This window comes from Anser cygnoides, chromosome 23 (genome assembly GCF_040182565.1).
Source record: "Anser cygnoides isolate HZ-2024a breed goose chromosome 23, Taihu_goose_T2T_genome, whole genome shotgun sequence".
Taxonomy (NCBI): Eukaryota; Metazoa; Chordata; class Aves; order Anseriformes; family Anatidae; genus Anser; species Anser cygnoides.
In genome coordinates, this window is record NC_089895.1 from 788,825 (window position 1) to 804,107 (window position 15,283).

The following is a 15,283-nucleotide window of genomic DNA, read 5'->3' on the forward strand; positions in this document are numbered from 1 at the left end:
CTTCTCCCTCCCCAGTGTCCTGTTCTCAGTGATTTCTCCGACACCAGTTCAGCTCCGCATCCACTTGTGATGCCTTTTGCAGCTAAAGGAAACCCAAGATGCAGCCAGCAAGGGAATGCCTCTCTTCTTTCTTTAAATAGGTGGGAAACTGTCTCCATGCCTTGTGGTGTGTCTGCCTTCCTTGTGATGGCTGGCATGGAGACTGAGGCAGTGGGGCTCTGTGTGGCCGCACACTAAGCAATGTTCTTGATATGAAAGTTTCTCTGTGATAGGGAAAATTGCAGAGGAAGATTGTTGAAAAAGGGTAGGACCCTGGACCACTACCTGTGTTTTGCACAGTCTAGGCAGGCAAAGACAAGTGATATTTGTGCCGGTCTTTCACCATGCAGGTTAGCCAAGAAAAAGAAAACAGGCAAGAAGAAGAAAGCAAAGCCAGAGGAGCCAGTGAACACACCTGTGCCCACAGTGCCCAAGACCAGCACGCAGCAGGCCAGTGGAGACAGCGGCGTGAACGGGCTGAGCGACAGAGAAGACTCGCAGAGGGATGACGGTCCTGCTGCCCCGGCTGGAGAGCCAAGTCCGGGCGGGCAGGAGGAGGGTCGCGAGCGCTCTGCCCTCAGCCAGCTGGCTTTGCGCATCCCTGAGATGAAGGACACGTCCATGGAGAGCGTGGGGCAGCCGCTGAGCAAGGTGATGGACAGGCTCAATGGGCAGCTGGACCCGGGCGGCTGGAACGCCCCCCTCGAGCCCCCCGGGCAGTCCTTTCGGACTGGCACGCCAGGGGAGACCCCAGATGGATCGTCCTCTGGCGACTTTAGTGAGGGGATTTCAGCCCCCATGGACTTCTACCGCTTTACCGTCGAGAGTCCAAACGCTGCTGCACCAGGTGGTGGCCACCATGACACTCCAGGGCCTGGCCAACCGCCACATGTTTCTGGTAGCCCTGAGGCTCCTGAAAAAGAAGAAAGCGGAGAGGAAGAAGCAGTTGGGGCAGTAGAAGAGTCTGGAGGGGTGAGCGTTGAACCCCAAAGTGCTCGTACGGCCCCCACCAATCCTGAGGCTGTCCATGAGCAGAAGAAGGAGCAGCCCAGCCCTTCTCTGAGCAGCGCCGAGGACTCTGGGGTGGAGGAAGGTCAGGGCAGCCCTTCAGAGCTGACTCACCCTTCAGAGTTCAGGTGAGGCTGGGTTTGCTCAGCTCAGTGTACAGAGTCCACGCGAGCACAGAGAGCGTCTTCCAAACATAAACAACTGCTGGTGCTCAAGCTGGTGCTTTTCCCTTTGTCCTCTGTTTAGGAGGGCAAAACCCATCTTTTTCCAGGATAAAGATGATGCTTAAGGGGTCACGAGGTGATGGTCTTGGCCTTAGGGGCCAACAGGTGCCCTAATAATGCACAAGTTCACTAAGGAAGGGGATTTGCCCTTCCTGGACCTGCCCAGCCCCACATCTGTGTCCATCCTTCAGCCTCTTCTGTCTCTGTTCACAGGGTGGATAACAACCATCTGCTCCTGCTGATGATCCACGTCTTTCGGGAGAATGAGGAACAGTTGTTCAGGGTAAGGTGGGCACAACCTGGGGGGGCACCCTGATCGATCTTCTGCAGAGGGCCTGCTCTGCCCGTGTTAGCTGTGTACCGAGAACTCCTCTCTCCACACAGATGATCCGAATGAGCACCGGGCACATGGAGGGGAACCTGCAGCTGATCTATGTCCTGCTGACAGATTGCTATGTGTACCTGATCCGGAAAGGTATCCCATTGGACTCTACTTACTGGGGCTGCTACAGCAGCCTGCAGGACTCTCAGTTTAGCAGGGACATAACCCCTGGGAAGCCTGGGAGCGAGGGCTGGAGGGAGCGAGGCTCACTTGCCTCATTCATGGCTTGCTCGGTGATTAGGGCTTCATAACATCTATTTAACATCTTTGTCAGTGACATTGACAGTGGGATAGCATGCACCCACAGCAGGTTTTCTGATGGCACCAAGTTGTGTGGTGCAGTCCACACGCTGGAGGGAAGGGATGTCATCCAGAGGGACCTGGGCAGGCCTGAGAGGTTGGCCTGTGCAAGCCTCATGAGGTTCAACAAGGCCAAGCACAAGGTCCTGCATCTGGGCTGGGGCACTCCCAGGCACAAATACAGGCTGTGCAGAGAATGGATTGAGAGCTGAACGGATTGGGGGTGGTGGCTGACAAGATCTTCGATGGGAGCCAGCAATGTGCACGTGCAGCCCAGAAAGCCAACCGTACCCTGGGCTGCATCAAAAGCAGCATGGCCAGCAGGGCAAGGGAGGGGATTGTCCCCCTCTGCTCTGCTCTCGTGAGACCCCACCTGGAGCACTGTGTTCAGCTCTGGGGCCCCCAGCACAGGAAGGACATGGATGTGTTAGAGTGAGTCCAGAGGAGGCCATAAAGATGATCAAGGAGCTGGAGCACCTCTCCTGTGAGGACAGGCTGAGGGAGCTGGGGTTCAGCATGGAGAAGAGAAGGCTCTGGGCAGACCTTACAGCGTCCTGCGAGTACCGAAAGGGGGCTACAGGAAAGCTGGGGAGGAACTCTGTCGAGGGGGTGGGGTGGTAGGACAAGGGGTAATTTAGATTAGATATAAGGAAGAAATTTTGTACTATGAAGGTGGTGGGGCACTGGCACAGGCTGCCCAGAGAAGCTGTGGATGCCCCATCCCTGGAAGTGTTCAAAGCCAGGTTGGATGGGGCTTTGTGCAACCTGATCTAGTGGGAGGTGGCACGGAGGGTTGGAATTAGATGATCTTTAAGGTCCCTTCCGACCCAAACCATTCTATAACTCATCAGTCCTTGCCGGTTCCCTCATGTCCCCAGGAGCAGTGGCAGTAACAGCAAGGAGCTCTGGTTGACAGGAAGCCCTGGGACGCGTGCCCTGCAGCTCTGTGCTGCTGGGGACGTGGCTGGGCTTGCAGGTCCATTGCTGCTGGCCTGGATGCAGGCAGCGCAGGGCTCCTTTGCCCCCGTTCATGCAGCTCTTTGTCTCTGTGCCAGGGGCAGCGGAGAAGCCGTACATGGTGGAGGAGGCCGTTTCCTACAACGAGCTGGACTACATTTCTGTGAGTGCTGGGGGGGAGCAGGGGGAGAGCAGAGGGTCAGTGCCCACCTCTCTGGCTGTAGAGATGTCAGCAGCAACATGGTAGGGTGTTTCTGTGGGGCTCTCTGTCCATGGGGAGTGTTTTGGCCAGTGAGTTCTTGAGATGTGGAGAGTTAGAAGTGCTCCCCCCTCACATGCCACCTCTGTGGATGCCCAGCTTGTTTGTGTCTCTGCATGGGCAGCAGGGCAGCTGCTGACCTTCTTCCCTGGGGGCCAGGATGCCAGGTTCAGCCCTGCTTCGCTACCCTTTGTCCTCCGCCTCGCTTCCTTAACCGGTCGTATGTGGCGCAGGTTGGGCTGGATCAGCAGACGGTGACTCTGGTGTGCACCAATCGGAGGAAGCAGTTCCTGCTCGACACCGCGGACGTGGCTCTCACAGAGTAAGCGGGTACCACGCGGCGAGCCGTGACGCTTTCCTCCCAGGGCGTGGGAGCACAAGAGACTCCTATGACAGCCCCCTCACAACAAACGTCCTACAACCAGTGGGGATTTGGGGCTTGGTTTGGTGCCAGTAGCCTTTCTTCACCTTACTGGTTGAGGGAGGTGACTTGCATGGTCGTACTGAGGTCTGGGTTGGAGATGGGTGTCCGTCTCCCAGCTGTCTCACCCATCTTCCTGAAGCTCAGACTTTGCAGCCACCGTTGCCTTTGGTCTGTAGGCTCATTTCCAGACCCTTTGATCTGGAAGACCAGAGCCCCACATGAAAGGAGAGCCCCACTTTGGCATCAGAGCATGTGAAGTAGATGAGGGGCTATCTGCCCTGGCCTCATCAGGCATCTGTCTCCCTCTCAGGTTCTTTCTGGTCTCCTTGAAGTCAGCCATGATCAAGGGGTGCCGGGAGCCCCCCTACCCCAGTATCCTCACCGATGCCACCATGGAGAAACTGGCACTTGCAAAATTCGTGGCCCAGGAGTCCAAGTGCGAGGTGAGTTTGGCTGTCACGGTTGTCACCAAACATGGTGGAGTGTCACGCTAAACACCCTCCTGTTCACATCTCTGCCCATCTCTCGCAGGCCTGCGATGTGGTGGTGCGTTTCTACGGCCTCGTTCACTGGGAGGACCCCATGGACGAGGCGCTGGGACCCTCTGCCAATAGCTACACCTCTGCCGAAAACACGGTCACGAAGGATGGCATCCTGCACTACAAGGCGGGCACCTCGTATCTGGGCAAAGAGCAGTGGAAGACCTGCTTCGTGGTGCTCAGGTGGGTGCTGAGGCCATGGGTGGAGGCTGGAGTTGGTTGGGGCTCATTGGAGAAGACATTAGACCACTTTTATTTTGCTGCAAGCTCCTGCTGCCCGGGAGCAGCTTGGGAGGAGGAGAGAGCCCATCTCATCACTTGGGAGGCTGAGATAAAGCCCCCCATTGTGGCTGCTGCCAGCAGGAACACAACCCCGTGGGGCTGTGTGTGCAGAGGGCTAGGCAGGAGTGGCTGTGGGACCAGCAGAGCTGAGTTGCCTCCAGTGACCATCTCTCATCTTTCCAAATGGCAGCAACGGGATCTTGTACCAGTACCCCGACCGCACCGACGTCACGCCTTTGCTCTCCATCAACATGGGGTAAGTAGCTGGTGGGTTGTAGTGCCCAGGCTCGGCAGGGCTCCTCAGGATCTGGGATCAGTAGCTCCTTGGGATGTTCAGGGAGGTGCTTTGGGGCAGGGGGTGATATACGCCATGCTGCAGGACGTTTGCATGTCAGTGGCTGGGTAGCAGGGCTCCCTGCTCGCTCCTGGATGCACACAGATTCCTGTTTGGATTGGGTTTGGTGCATGCAGCTGGAGATGGGCTCGTTTCCTCCTGCTTTTTATGTGCCACGATGCCTGTGTGCTGGGGAGCTGGCCTCTGAAGGGCTGACATCCTCCTCCAAGAGCCACGCTGGGACACCTGCACCAAACTCAGCTCTGACTCTACTACGATGCGTAGAGATGGAGGCCATCCTTGGATCAACCACAAGGGATGTGGCAGATGGGAAAGCAGCCCCTGTGGAGAACGGGGGTGGTAGACAGCACCGGGAGGGCGGACGGAGGCAGGGGCTGCTGTTAGGATAGTGCTGGCTGGTCCGTTCTGCTGATCTCTGTCCTCTCTCCCAGCGGTGAGCAGTGTGGGGGATGCCGGCGCTCCAACACCACCGACCGGCCCCACTCCTTCCAGGTGATCCTGACGGACCGGCCCTCCCTGGAGCTGAGTGCCGACAACGAGGAGGACATGGCAGACTGGATGCAGTACTTCTGCCAGGCTGTCTCCAAAGGGGTGAGCCGGGGATTGGCCGCAGGCATGGGCAAATGGACCCCTCCTTCACCCTGAGCACCTTTGGGCCCAGCCTCCGTGGCCCTTCCCATCACAGGGAATCCTGTTCCCCAGGATGGCAAAGCTCAGCCTGAGCACAGCCAGGGTGGAGATGCGGAAGGGATCAGGGAGTGATGTTTTGGGGCCCAGAGGAGGCGGTTTTCTCCTGAGCCGGGAGGGCTTTCCCTCACCAGAGGCACGGGGCCCCTTCCTGCCAGGTTTTACCTCCCCTTCCCCACCCTGTGCAGGTGATCCCCCAGGGTGTTGCCCCTACACCTTGCGTCCCCTGCTGCCTTGTGCTGACGGACCAGAAGGCCTTCACGTGCCACGAGGACTGCCAGACAAGCTTCTTCCGCTCACTGGGCACCATGGAGCTGACGGACATCACTGCCATCTCCACGGAGGCTGGCAAGGAGTACTGTATCCTGGTGAGTGCGGTGCTCAGGGGCTGGCCCTGCGCTGGGCTCGGACCGTGGTAGTAACGCCTGGTTTCTCTCTCGGTGTTCAGGAGTTTGCTCAGGACCGCAAGCAGTTCCTGCCCCCCTGGGTGCTCTATTTTAGTTGCACTACAGAACTGGAGAGGTTCCTCTCAGCGCTGAACGCTGCGTGGAGGAACATCTACCAGGTGAGTGTGCGAGGCTGTCACACCCTCCCTACAGCAGCAGGGCAAGTGGGGCCTGTGTGCTCTGAGGAAGGTGTGGGTGAACTTTTCCCAGCCTGTAGGCAGAGCAAACCCAGCCTTCCTGCGAGGGACAGGAGAGCCACAAAGCTGTGTCTGTATGACCATGGGATGTGGGATTCAGAGCAGGGGAAATGTTGGAGGCCCCGAACAAGTCAGGCCATGAGCATCCAGCACTGACAAAGGAAGTGGGAAAGAAGCTGGGTCGGCCCTGTCCCCCTCTGTCACCAGCATTCATGACACGGATGCCTTTATGTCTGTTTTTGAGGCGGCTTTGTAATGAGGGGGAAGAGGTTTAGTTTATCCCTGCCTGACTGCTCCGCACCTTTCAGGTCGACCTCCTGCACAAGGCCATTCTGGATGCCACTGTCAAGAAGAAGTGCGAGGACGCTCAGAGCCTCATCAACAGCGCCTGGCAGCGCAGCGACAGCCTGTGCCGCGGACGAGCGGAGCGGGACCCCTGGTGTTAGCCCTGGCAGGGGCAGGACAGCTGGTGGGACGCCCTGAGGCACTTTCAGAGAGCGGGCACAGCACGGAGCCTGTAACCATCTGCCCTGTGGCCAACTGGCACCCCAAACCCTCCCGCCATCGCTCAGTCCCCACCAGCAACGTGCCTGCGGGTGAGGATCCTGCACCCCATCCCCGCCATGCTCTGCCCTGAGCCGGGGACGTGCAGCACGTTGGCGGTGCCGCCGCGGGGAGAGGCACGTGGTGACCAGACACTTCGCCATGCTGGAGCCGAGGCCAAGCTTGGCCTCTTTCCCTGTGCAGCCTGCACCCTGCTCGTCATCCGTCTGCCACGGGGCAAAATAATTTGCCTTTCAAGGAGTACCGTACTGGTAGGGAGGGCAGGGTGGGAGCGGGGTGGGCTGGGGTTGGGCACCCACCTGTCGCAGCAGGAGTGGCAGTCAGCACGGCTTTGTTCATTTTAGAACAGGGTAGGTGGCGGACGTGGCGAGACGGGAACACTAAATCACTACCGTGCATGTTTTCTCCTTGCTAATACAATCACCACGTACGGCACCGCTTCGTCTCCTCCTTCCCGGCCCACCTCCAGGCATGGGAACATCTCACCTGGAGCTGGTGCATCCAGACATCACTGAGCTGAGGTTGAGAGCTGAGGTGGCGGGCAGGGAACGATGGGAAAAAGGAAGAGGGAATGGGGCCAAAAATTTGGCTTTGAATATTGTGGCTGTTTACGAGCAGTACGGTTTTAGGAGACGGCAGAAGCTGGCTCAAGGCTTGGACATGTACTTGGACAAAACCCAGCCGGCCCCATGTGCCGGGGGAGAGAAGGGATCGAGTCCCGTGTTCTTCAAATGTCCTAAGGGCTGCTGTTGTCGTGCCTGGGGCTCTTGGCTCGCTTCATCCACCACCAGTGCATGAGAGGGAGCAGAGGCAGCAGTCCTGTGCTGGACCCATCCCCCTGCCCTCTGCAGCGAGCCCCTTGGGGCACCGTTTGAGCTTTTAAACAATAATACAGAGATCTCATGTAATATATGTTCACAAAGCCTTTTTCTGGGAGGAAACGTATGTGACTGAATGTATATGTATATACATCTGCTTCCTTTCCCCCTCCCCAAATAAATGTTCATTGGTAACTCGGACCTGGCCCTGCGCCCTGTGGCTGCCTGGGGTCCCCTCGCCGGGCGCTGCCGTTCCTCCGCGGGGCGATTTTTGAGCCGGGCTTTGGCTCGATGGAGGGAGCCGGAGGCGCTGCGGCAGGGGAGGAGGAGGAGGAGGATGGCGAGGAAGGGGCCGAGCCCCCAGCGGCTTTAACCGTGCGCCGAGGGACGATCTCGAGCGGTCGCCGGCGGTCCCGCAGCTCCGGGCTCGGAGCGGTTCCCAGCCCAGCCGAGGAACGAGCAGCGCCGGCGCCGCCTCTCCCAGCCCGTAAGCACCTCGGGGCTGTGCGGCTTCACCCCCCTTCCCCATCGCCCCTCCTCGCCCCTGCGGATCTCACCGGGGCTGGGGAGGGATTTAGGGGACGGGGCTGCCGCGCTGGGCAAGCACCTTGGTTTTCCACCCCCCCCCCCCGCCCCCATAACCCCCTCGTTGGCCGAAAGGTGAAACCCAGGCACGGCAGCCCCAGGTACAATCAGGGAGATGGGGGGGACGCGCCCAGTGTCCCCTGCAGCCTTTTAGCCCCAAAAGCTCCGATTTCAGGTCCCGGCAGCAGGAGGGGGGCGAAGCCCCCGAGCCCCCGCCGCGGTCACCAGCGGGGCCGTCCTGGTGCCACCCCCGGTGCCCGGCCGGCCGGGGGGGGGGGGGGGGGCGAGGGGCCGCCCCCGGAGCCCCCCATCCCGGGCCTTACTTTGAATTCCCCGGCGCTTTGGGCTGATTTTTTGTTTTTTCCTCCCATTTGCGCCGCGTCACGCGGGGGGAGGGCACCCAGCGGGGATCTGGCACCCCCCCCGCTGACCTCTGCCCTATATCCCGTCCCCAAATCGGGGGGCGGCAGCGGGTTGGGTGCGGGGCCGGGGGGGGGGGGGGGGGGGGGCTCGCCCAGGGGCGGCGCTCGGGGCCCCCCCCGTGGCCGCAGGGCGAGGAAGGTGGAGCCTGGCGCCGTCCCCGCGGCGGGCAGGTGCTGCATGGCGGCGGGCACCGGCACCCTCGCCCCCTTCCCCGCCGCCCTGCCCGAATTCCCCTGTCCCCCCCAAAGCAGAGCCCCGAGCCCCCAGGGCTCCCCGGCCGGGGGGGTTCCGCCGGCGGCCGACCTGGTGCTGGGGGCCGCGGCCGGCTGCATGGCCTGCGTGCTCACCAACCCGCTGGAGGTGGTCAAGACGCGGCTGCAGCTGCAGGGCGAGCTGCGCGCCCCCGGCACCTACCCCCGGCCCTACCGGGGCGTGCTGCGGGCGGCGGGGGCCGTCTGCAGGGCCGACGGGCTGCGGGGGCTGCAGAAGGGCCTGGCCGCCGGCCTCCTCTACCAGGGGCTGATGAACGGCGTCCGCTTCTACTGCTACTCCTGCGCCCTGGCCGCCGGCTGGACCGGGTGGCCCGGTGGCACCGTGGTCGCCGGGGCGGTGGCCGGGGCCGTGGGGGCCTTCGTGGGCAGCCCCGCGTACCTGGTGAGTGCTGCGGGAGGGCGGCAGCGCTGCCCGGGGGGGGTTGGGGGGCTGGGGAGCTGCCCCCAGATCCTCGAGCATCCCAGCTCTGCATGTCCCCTGTCCCTGTCCCGGCTCGGCTTTGTCCCCGAAATGGAGGGGACGCGTTGTCGTGCTCAGCTCGCCCCTTGGTTTGTCACCCCCCCTCCTTCTGGAAACCCTAGCGCAGAGCCCCCGTTGTAAGGAAAGGAGGGTGTTTTCCCCCTTTTGGGGGGGTCTCCCCGTCTCTTGGGGCACAGAGCGGTCGCGGCTCAAAGGTGACGCCACTGCAGGTACCGACGGGGCCCTTTGCCCTGGGGCGGGAGGGGAAAGCGGGGTTCAAAGTCTGGGGAGGGGGGCACAGCTCTGCACCCCCCCAACACATCTGGGCACACACATCTGCTGGAGGGGCTCTGATTGACCCCAAAAGCTGCTTTTTTGGCACTAAAGAGAGATGCTGAAGCCCCGAGAGGGATACCAAGCCCTTCCCGGTGTTTTAGCATAGGGGCAAGGGGGGAGGAGGGGAAATTTGTCACCTGCCGTCACCCGGTGTCACCGTCCCCGCAGGTCAAGACCCACCTCCAGGCCCAGACGCTGGCGGCCGTGGCCGTGGGCCACCAGCACAACCACGAGGTGAGCGGGGTCGGGGTCGGGGGGACACGAGCCGGCGGAACTCCCGCCGTGCGCACACCGGCAGCAGGGAGGTGGCGGGGGGGGACGTGGATTATTTTGGCCAGCGGCTATTTAAAGCCGCCGTTTGGCAGCTCGACCCACATGGGTGCTATAAATAAACGGCGCGGGCTGCGAGGTGGCGCTCGGAAATAATTCACGTGACGTTTGCGGGGTGCAGTGACACCAGGACCAGTGCCACCCGCATGGGCCCCACGGTGGCTTTGTGGGTGAAAGCCAAGGGGGTTTGGGGCCAGCACCTTTCCCTGTTCACCCCAAATTTTGCCTCTTCCCAGAGCATCTCGGGTGCCTTTGAGAGCATCTACAGGCAGCACGGCGTGGTGGGGCTGTGGCGGGGGGTGTCGGGCGCCGTGCCTCGTGTGGCTGTGGGCTCGGCCGCGCAGCTCGCCACCTTCGCCTCCGCCAAGGACTGGGTCTGCCAGCACCAGGTGAGTATCTGGCGATACTGCACCAGTATCCAGCAGGATACTGCACCAGTATCCTGCACCAGTATCCAGCACCAGCGAGCATCCGGCACGCGCCGGATCCAGCCCCCGAAATGCCTGGCTTGGCTGACGGCCTCCGCTTCCTGCAGTGGTTCGGGGAGGGCAGCTGGGCCGCGGTGCTGGCGGGGGGCATGGTGAGCGGCGTGGCCGTGGCAGTGACAATGACGCCTTTCGACGTGGTGAGCACCCGCCTCTACAACCAGCCCGTGGACGCCGATGGCACGGTAAGGCTGCGCGGGGAATTCGGCTTTTTTCCACCCCGGGATGCGTCTGGCGAGGAGCTGCAGCCACCTCCTCTCTCCGCAGGGCAAGCTGTACCGGGGGTTTTGGGACTGCTTTGTGCAGATCTCCAGCAAGGAGGGGCTGCTGGGCTTGTACAAGGGCATCGGTGCTGTCTACCTCCGCCTCGGCCCCCACACCGTGCTCAGCCTCTTCTTTTGGGACGAGCTCAGGAAGATGGTGCAGCAGCAGCCGCCCCCAGGGCCGTAGGAGTTGGCGGCGGTTAATAAAGGGATTTTTTTTTTTTTCTGTTTCGGTGGAGCTTCAGGGTCTTTGGGGTGCTGGGGCTGGGGGCTGGGATCTGCTGCGAGGCCTTGTCGGCACATCGGGCTGCAGGATTAGGCTGAGGATTTGGCCAAATGCACCGAGCGGGGCCGGGAGGGATAGCAGCATTGCCAGGGGGGCGAGGAAGGATGCGTGTGCTGCGTTTCAAACTTTGCCGCTGCCCAAATTTCCCGTCTGTGGGGGCTGGAGGTGCTGCCCGAGCCTGGCTGCGCCCAGCGTGGCAGCTCCGTCGGCAATGATTTACCAGCCCCGGGGAGCCTCCGCCCGCAGACCTTTGAGCCAGGGCCTGGCTGCGCCGCAGCTGCTCCACGCCGAAAAATGTTCTCCCTGGGGTCCTGGCTGCCGGTGTGGCCCGGGCTGGCGTGGGGCTGGGCTCTGCTGGATGCGCTGCTGCAAGGTGAGAGCCCGCGGGGCGGCACGGGGCCGTGGGGATGGGGGGACACGGTGACCCCCCGCTGCTTGTCCCCACAGGGCTGGTTGGTGCCTGTGCTGTCTCGGTGCTCTGCAGCCTCCTGAAGGTTTATCTCTACATCCAGTGTCTGAAGTAAGCTCCCACCCTTCCTCCCCCTGGGATTTGGTTTGGGACTTCTCTTGGGGCATCTCCTTTTGGGGCATCTCCTTTTGGGGCATCTCCTTTTGGGATCCATTTTTAGGAGCTGCTTTAAGCACCCACGGGTGCTGAAAGGGGACCCAGGGATGCTGGGGGCTGCGCCTTCCTCTCCCTCTCCCCACTGTGGGCGACCCCATCCTGGTGTCCCCCTGCTGTCACCAGCGACCCAGCGAGGCAGGAGCTGAAGGCAGCAATCGGGGCACAGCGGTGGGCGCTGGAGCTGCTGCAGGTGCTGGTGCTGACGGGCGTCTTGGCACTGGTGGGCTCCCGTGTGGCCGCGCTGGTGGTGCTCGAGTTCTCCCTGCGTGCCGTGTCTGCCCTCCTCTCCCTCGGCAAGGTGAGCGGGGCTGGGGAAACTGAGGCACGGCAGGCTGGGAGCCGCACAGCCCCTCAGTGCTCGCAGTGCCCTGCGGCATGGAGGAAGCTGCGCAGCGCCCTGATGCTTTGCAGCCTCCATGGGGAGGATGGGGTTGAGTTTGGGAGGAAACCATGCACCGCTTTGCACTGCTGCAGCTCCTCGCTGCTTGCAACAACTGCAGGGAGGAAGGTGATGGGGCATGGAGGAAACCATGCGTCGCTTTGCAACGGTGCAGCCCCTTGCTGCTCTGCAACTCCCATGGGGGCTGCAGGGGCTGGGCATGGCCCCTCACTGCTTTGCAACACCCGTGGGGAGGGCAGGGGATGCGGCACGGAGGAGAACACACGTGGCTTTGCAGTGGTGAACCCTCCTGCTGCTTTGCAACACCCGTGGGGAGGATGAGGGCTGCAGGCAAGGGGAACGTGGGGGCTGCAGCATGGAGGAACCCATGCGTTGCCTTGCAACAATGCATCCCCTTGCTGCTCACAACACCCATGGGGCATGCAGCTGCGCTTCCTGTTGCTGCTTTGCAACTGCTGCAGGCAGGATGAGGGCTGCAGCGCGGAGAAACCCACACAGGGCTCCGCACCCGCGCCTTCTCTTCGTGGCTTTGCAACCTCGGCAGCTCTTGACAGCGCCGTCCCGCTCTCGCAGGGCACCCACAGCAGCCAGCTTCTCCTGCTGTGCCAGTACTCGCTGGGCTGCGGCGTGTCCTGCGGCCTCAGCTTCCTGCTGGAAGGGGCTCCCCACGGGACGAGCAACCTGGCGCTGGCGGCGGGGCTGGCGGGGCTGCTGGCCGTGCACGCCCGGCGCTTGGCGCTCCACACCTGCAGCCTCTACGAGCTGCACAGCCAGCAGCGCTACTGCGGCGTCTGCATGCTGCTCCTCACCGCCGGCCACCGCATCCCCCGGCTGCTGCGCAAAGCCCTGGTCATCACCTTCACCGTGGCCGACCTGGCCGCCGTCTCCCTCATCAACCGCGATTTCCTCTCCACGGCGGAGGCCGTCCGCTTCTGGACGCCGCTCACCATCTGCTACACGCTGCTGGTCATCTACATGCAAGGTGAGAGGCGGGCGGCGCATCGCAGAGATTTGGGGGAACACAGATTTTGGGGACAACCCGATGTTCAGGCCAGTCCCCCATGGGGTTGCTTTGCAATACAGACCTGGAATTGTGGGGATCAGCCAGCCAGGTTGTTCCCCCTTGGGGTGGCTCTGCCACATAGACCCCAAGTTTTGGGGACAACACAACCAGGAGATCATTTGCGTTCCCAAAATTTTGGGGATGACCCAACCGAGGAGGACATTTCCCCATGGGGTGGCTTTGCAGTAGGGACCCTAAGTTCTGGGGACAAGCCGACTGGGAGCTCATTTGGATCCCCCACGTTTTGGAGATGACCCAACTAGGAGGTCATTTGGGTCCCCCATTTTTCTGGGATGACCCAGCTAGGAGGATGATTCCCCATGGAGTGGCTTTGCAATAGGGACCCCAAGGAATCTGGGGACAATCCAACTGGGAGGTCATTTGGGTTCCCCAGATTTTGGGGATGACCCAACGGGCACATCATTTTCCCATGGGGTGTCTTTGCAATATGGATCCCAAATTTTGTGGATGGTGCTACCAGGAGTTCATATGGTTCCCTCGAAGATTTTGGGAACAGACCAACCAGGAGGTCATTTGGGTCCCCCCCAAATTTTGGAAACAAACCAACTGGGAGGTCATTTCCCATGGGATGCCTTTGCAATATGGACCCCATATTTCGGGGGTGACTCAACCAGGAGGTCACTTGGGTCCCCCAAGTTTTGGGGACAACCCAAAGTTAGATGAACTTCCTGCTGTGCCTGGTTGTGGACAAGGCCACCCTGACACCGTGTCCCCGCAGAGGAGCAGCGACCGAGCGCAGGCGGGCAGGCGGTCTACCAGACGGTGCTGGTGCGCATGGGCGGCCTCTTCATCCTCCTCCTCACCGTGGGCCGCTGGACAGACATCCTCCACATCCTCCTCTCGCTGCTGGGCGAGCTCTGGTGCCTGCTCCGTGCCGGCGTCCTGCTGGAAGCGTGCCGGCGGCAGGTGAGTGCCCCCGACGCAGCCCCAGCGAGGGGCTGCAGGCAGCCCCGAGGCCACGGTGAGGGGCTGGCGCCTGCCTTTCCTCTTCTCTCCCCTTGGTCTCCTGTAGGATTTCACCCAGCAGGGATCGTCCTGAGAAGAAGGTGTAAGTGGGGATGAGAAACGCGGGGTGGCTTCACCCAGCTCCCCAAATTCTCCCCACCGCGCTGGAGAGCCCCGTGGGGACCAAGGGAAGAGGGCTCCTGGAAGGCGCTCGACCCCATCCCGTTGGACACGCGGGGCTGGGGGGACGCTCACACGGCCCCTGTTTTTGGGGCGACCCCACAAGGCTGTGACGGTGCTGGGGGTTGGCTCCCTCCTCCTGCTCGGAACGTGGGATTCTGATAGATGTCCCTGTCCTCAGGGGGTGCATGGCCACGTCGCCATGGTGTGGGGACCTCCAGGGCTTTATAAAACACGGAAAATAAAGTGTTTTTCTTTTTCTTTTTTTTTTTTTTTTCAGCAAATGCCTGGGCAGAGCAAGCTGGGGCCCCATCGTGCTGGGGACAGGCTTGGGGATAGCCCCAGTGGAGGGAAACTGAGGCACAGAGGGGGTGTCCCCACCTCCCTGAGCCACCTGAGCCATGCCAGGGGGCACCTGGCCCTGCGCGGATGGGGTGCGGGGTTTGGGGAGGGAAGCCCCTGCCCCGGGAGCTGGCACTGGGGGCGCAGCAGCAGAGAGGCTGGGGCTGCACGGGGCATCCTGGGGCTGCGTGGGGCACCCTGGGTGTGTATGGGGCTACACAGGGCATCTGGGAGGTGCATTGGGGGTGCATGGGGCATTCGGGGGGGGGTGTATGGGGGCATCCTGGGGTACTTGGGGTGGAATGGGACATCCTGGGGGCTCTGTGGGGGCACAGGAGGCATTCTGGAGCTGTGCAGGGGCACATGGAGCAACCTGGGGGTGCATGGGGCTGTATGGGGGCAACCTGGAGATGTGTGGGGGCATGCGAGGCATCCGAGGGTAGGGGTGGGGGGGCGACCTGGGGGCCCTGTGGGGCACACGAAGCATCCTGGAGCTGTGTGGGGCGTGCATGGGGGCGTCCTGGAGGTCTGTGCGGTGCTGGGGGGTGTCCCGGGGCTCTATGGGGGCACCCTGGGGGTGCACGGGACAATCGGGGGGGGCAGTGCATGGGGTAACCTGGGGGGTGTGGGTCATCCCCCAGCACCCAGGGGCCCCCTGGGGACCTGGGGGGGCCCCCTCGGGGTCAGGAAGCTCCCTGAGGTCTCGCGGGGGGGGGGGGGAGGGGGCACACACCCTATGGGGCCACCCGTAGGCGTAGGGGGGCCTCCTGCCGGGGGGGCGGGGGG

General features: G+C 62.1%; 3 protein-coding genes across 7 annotated transcripts in view; all 3 read left to right on the plus strand.

Moving 5' to 3' along the window:
- PLEKHM2 (pleckstrin homology and RUN domain containing M2) overlaps positions 1-7,682 on the plus strand; it is a 30,972-nt gene extending 23,290 nt beyond the window's left edge. For all 4 annotated transcript variants that reach the window (XM_048048678.2, XM_066981973.1, XM_066981974.1 and 1 more), the window contains 12 exons: positions 390-1,175; positions 1,485-1,554; positions 1,656-1,746; positions 3,009-3,073; positions 3,403-3,491; positions 3,904-4,036; positions 4,125-4,315; positions 4,605-4,670; positions 5,201-5,360; positions 5,645-5,824; positions 5,905-6,021; positions 6,408-7,682. In XM_048048678.2, coding sequence (XP_047904635.2) covers positions 390-1,175; positions 1,485-1,554; positions 1,656-1,746; positions 3,009-3,073; positions 3,403-3,491; positions 3,904-4,036; positions 4,125-4,315; positions 4,605-4,670; positions 5,201-5,360; positions 5,645-5,824; positions 5,905-6,021; positions 6,408-6,545 — 2,086 coding nt within the window. In that variant the 3' untranslated portion in view covers positions 6,546-7,682. The remainder of the gene's footprint in view (positions 1-389; positions 1,176-1,484; positions 1,555-1,655; positions 1,747-3,008; positions 3,074-3,402; positions 3,492-3,903; positions 4,037-4,124; positions 4,316-4,604; positions 4,671-5,200; positions 5,361-5,644; positions 5,825-5,904; positions 6,022-6,407) is intronic.
- Positions 7,683-8,585: 903 nt separating this feature from the next.
- Positions 8,586-10,857, plus strand: SLC25A34 (solute carrier family 25 member 34). Its single transcript, XM_048048745.2, has 5 exons — positions 8,586-9,143; positions 9,726-9,791; positions 10,124-10,276; positions 10,423-10,557; positions 10,640-10,857. Exons 1-5 carry the CDS (start codon positions 8,667-8,669, stop codon positions 10,820-10,822), a joined length of 1,014 nt encoding a protein of 337 aa, XP_047904702.1. The 5' UTR covers positions 8,586-8,666; the 3' UTR covers positions 10,823-10,857.
- Positions 10,858-10,875: 18 nt separating this feature from the next.
- TMEM82 (transmembrane protein 82) lies at positions 10,876-14,415 on the plus strand. Of its 2 annotated transcripts, XM_066981993.1 has the most exons (6): positions 10,882-11,294; positions 11,369-11,441; positions 11,670-11,844; positions 12,520-12,928; positions 13,749-13,936; positions 14,043-14,415. In XM_066981993.1, the coding sequence occupies exons 1-6, from the start codon at positions 11,216-11,218 to the stop codon at positions 14,067-14,069; spliced, it is 951 nt and encodes a 316-aa protein (XP_066838094.1). In that variant the 5' UTR covers positions 10,882-11,215; the 3' UTR covers positions 14,070-14,415. The 2 variants fall into 2 exon arrangements, with proteins under 2 accessions (XP_066838093.1, XP_066838094.1); XM_066981992.1 differs by having other exon boundaries at positions 10,876-11,294; positions 13,749-14,415.
- The last annotated feature ends 868 nt before the right edge of the window (positions 14,416-15,283 follow it).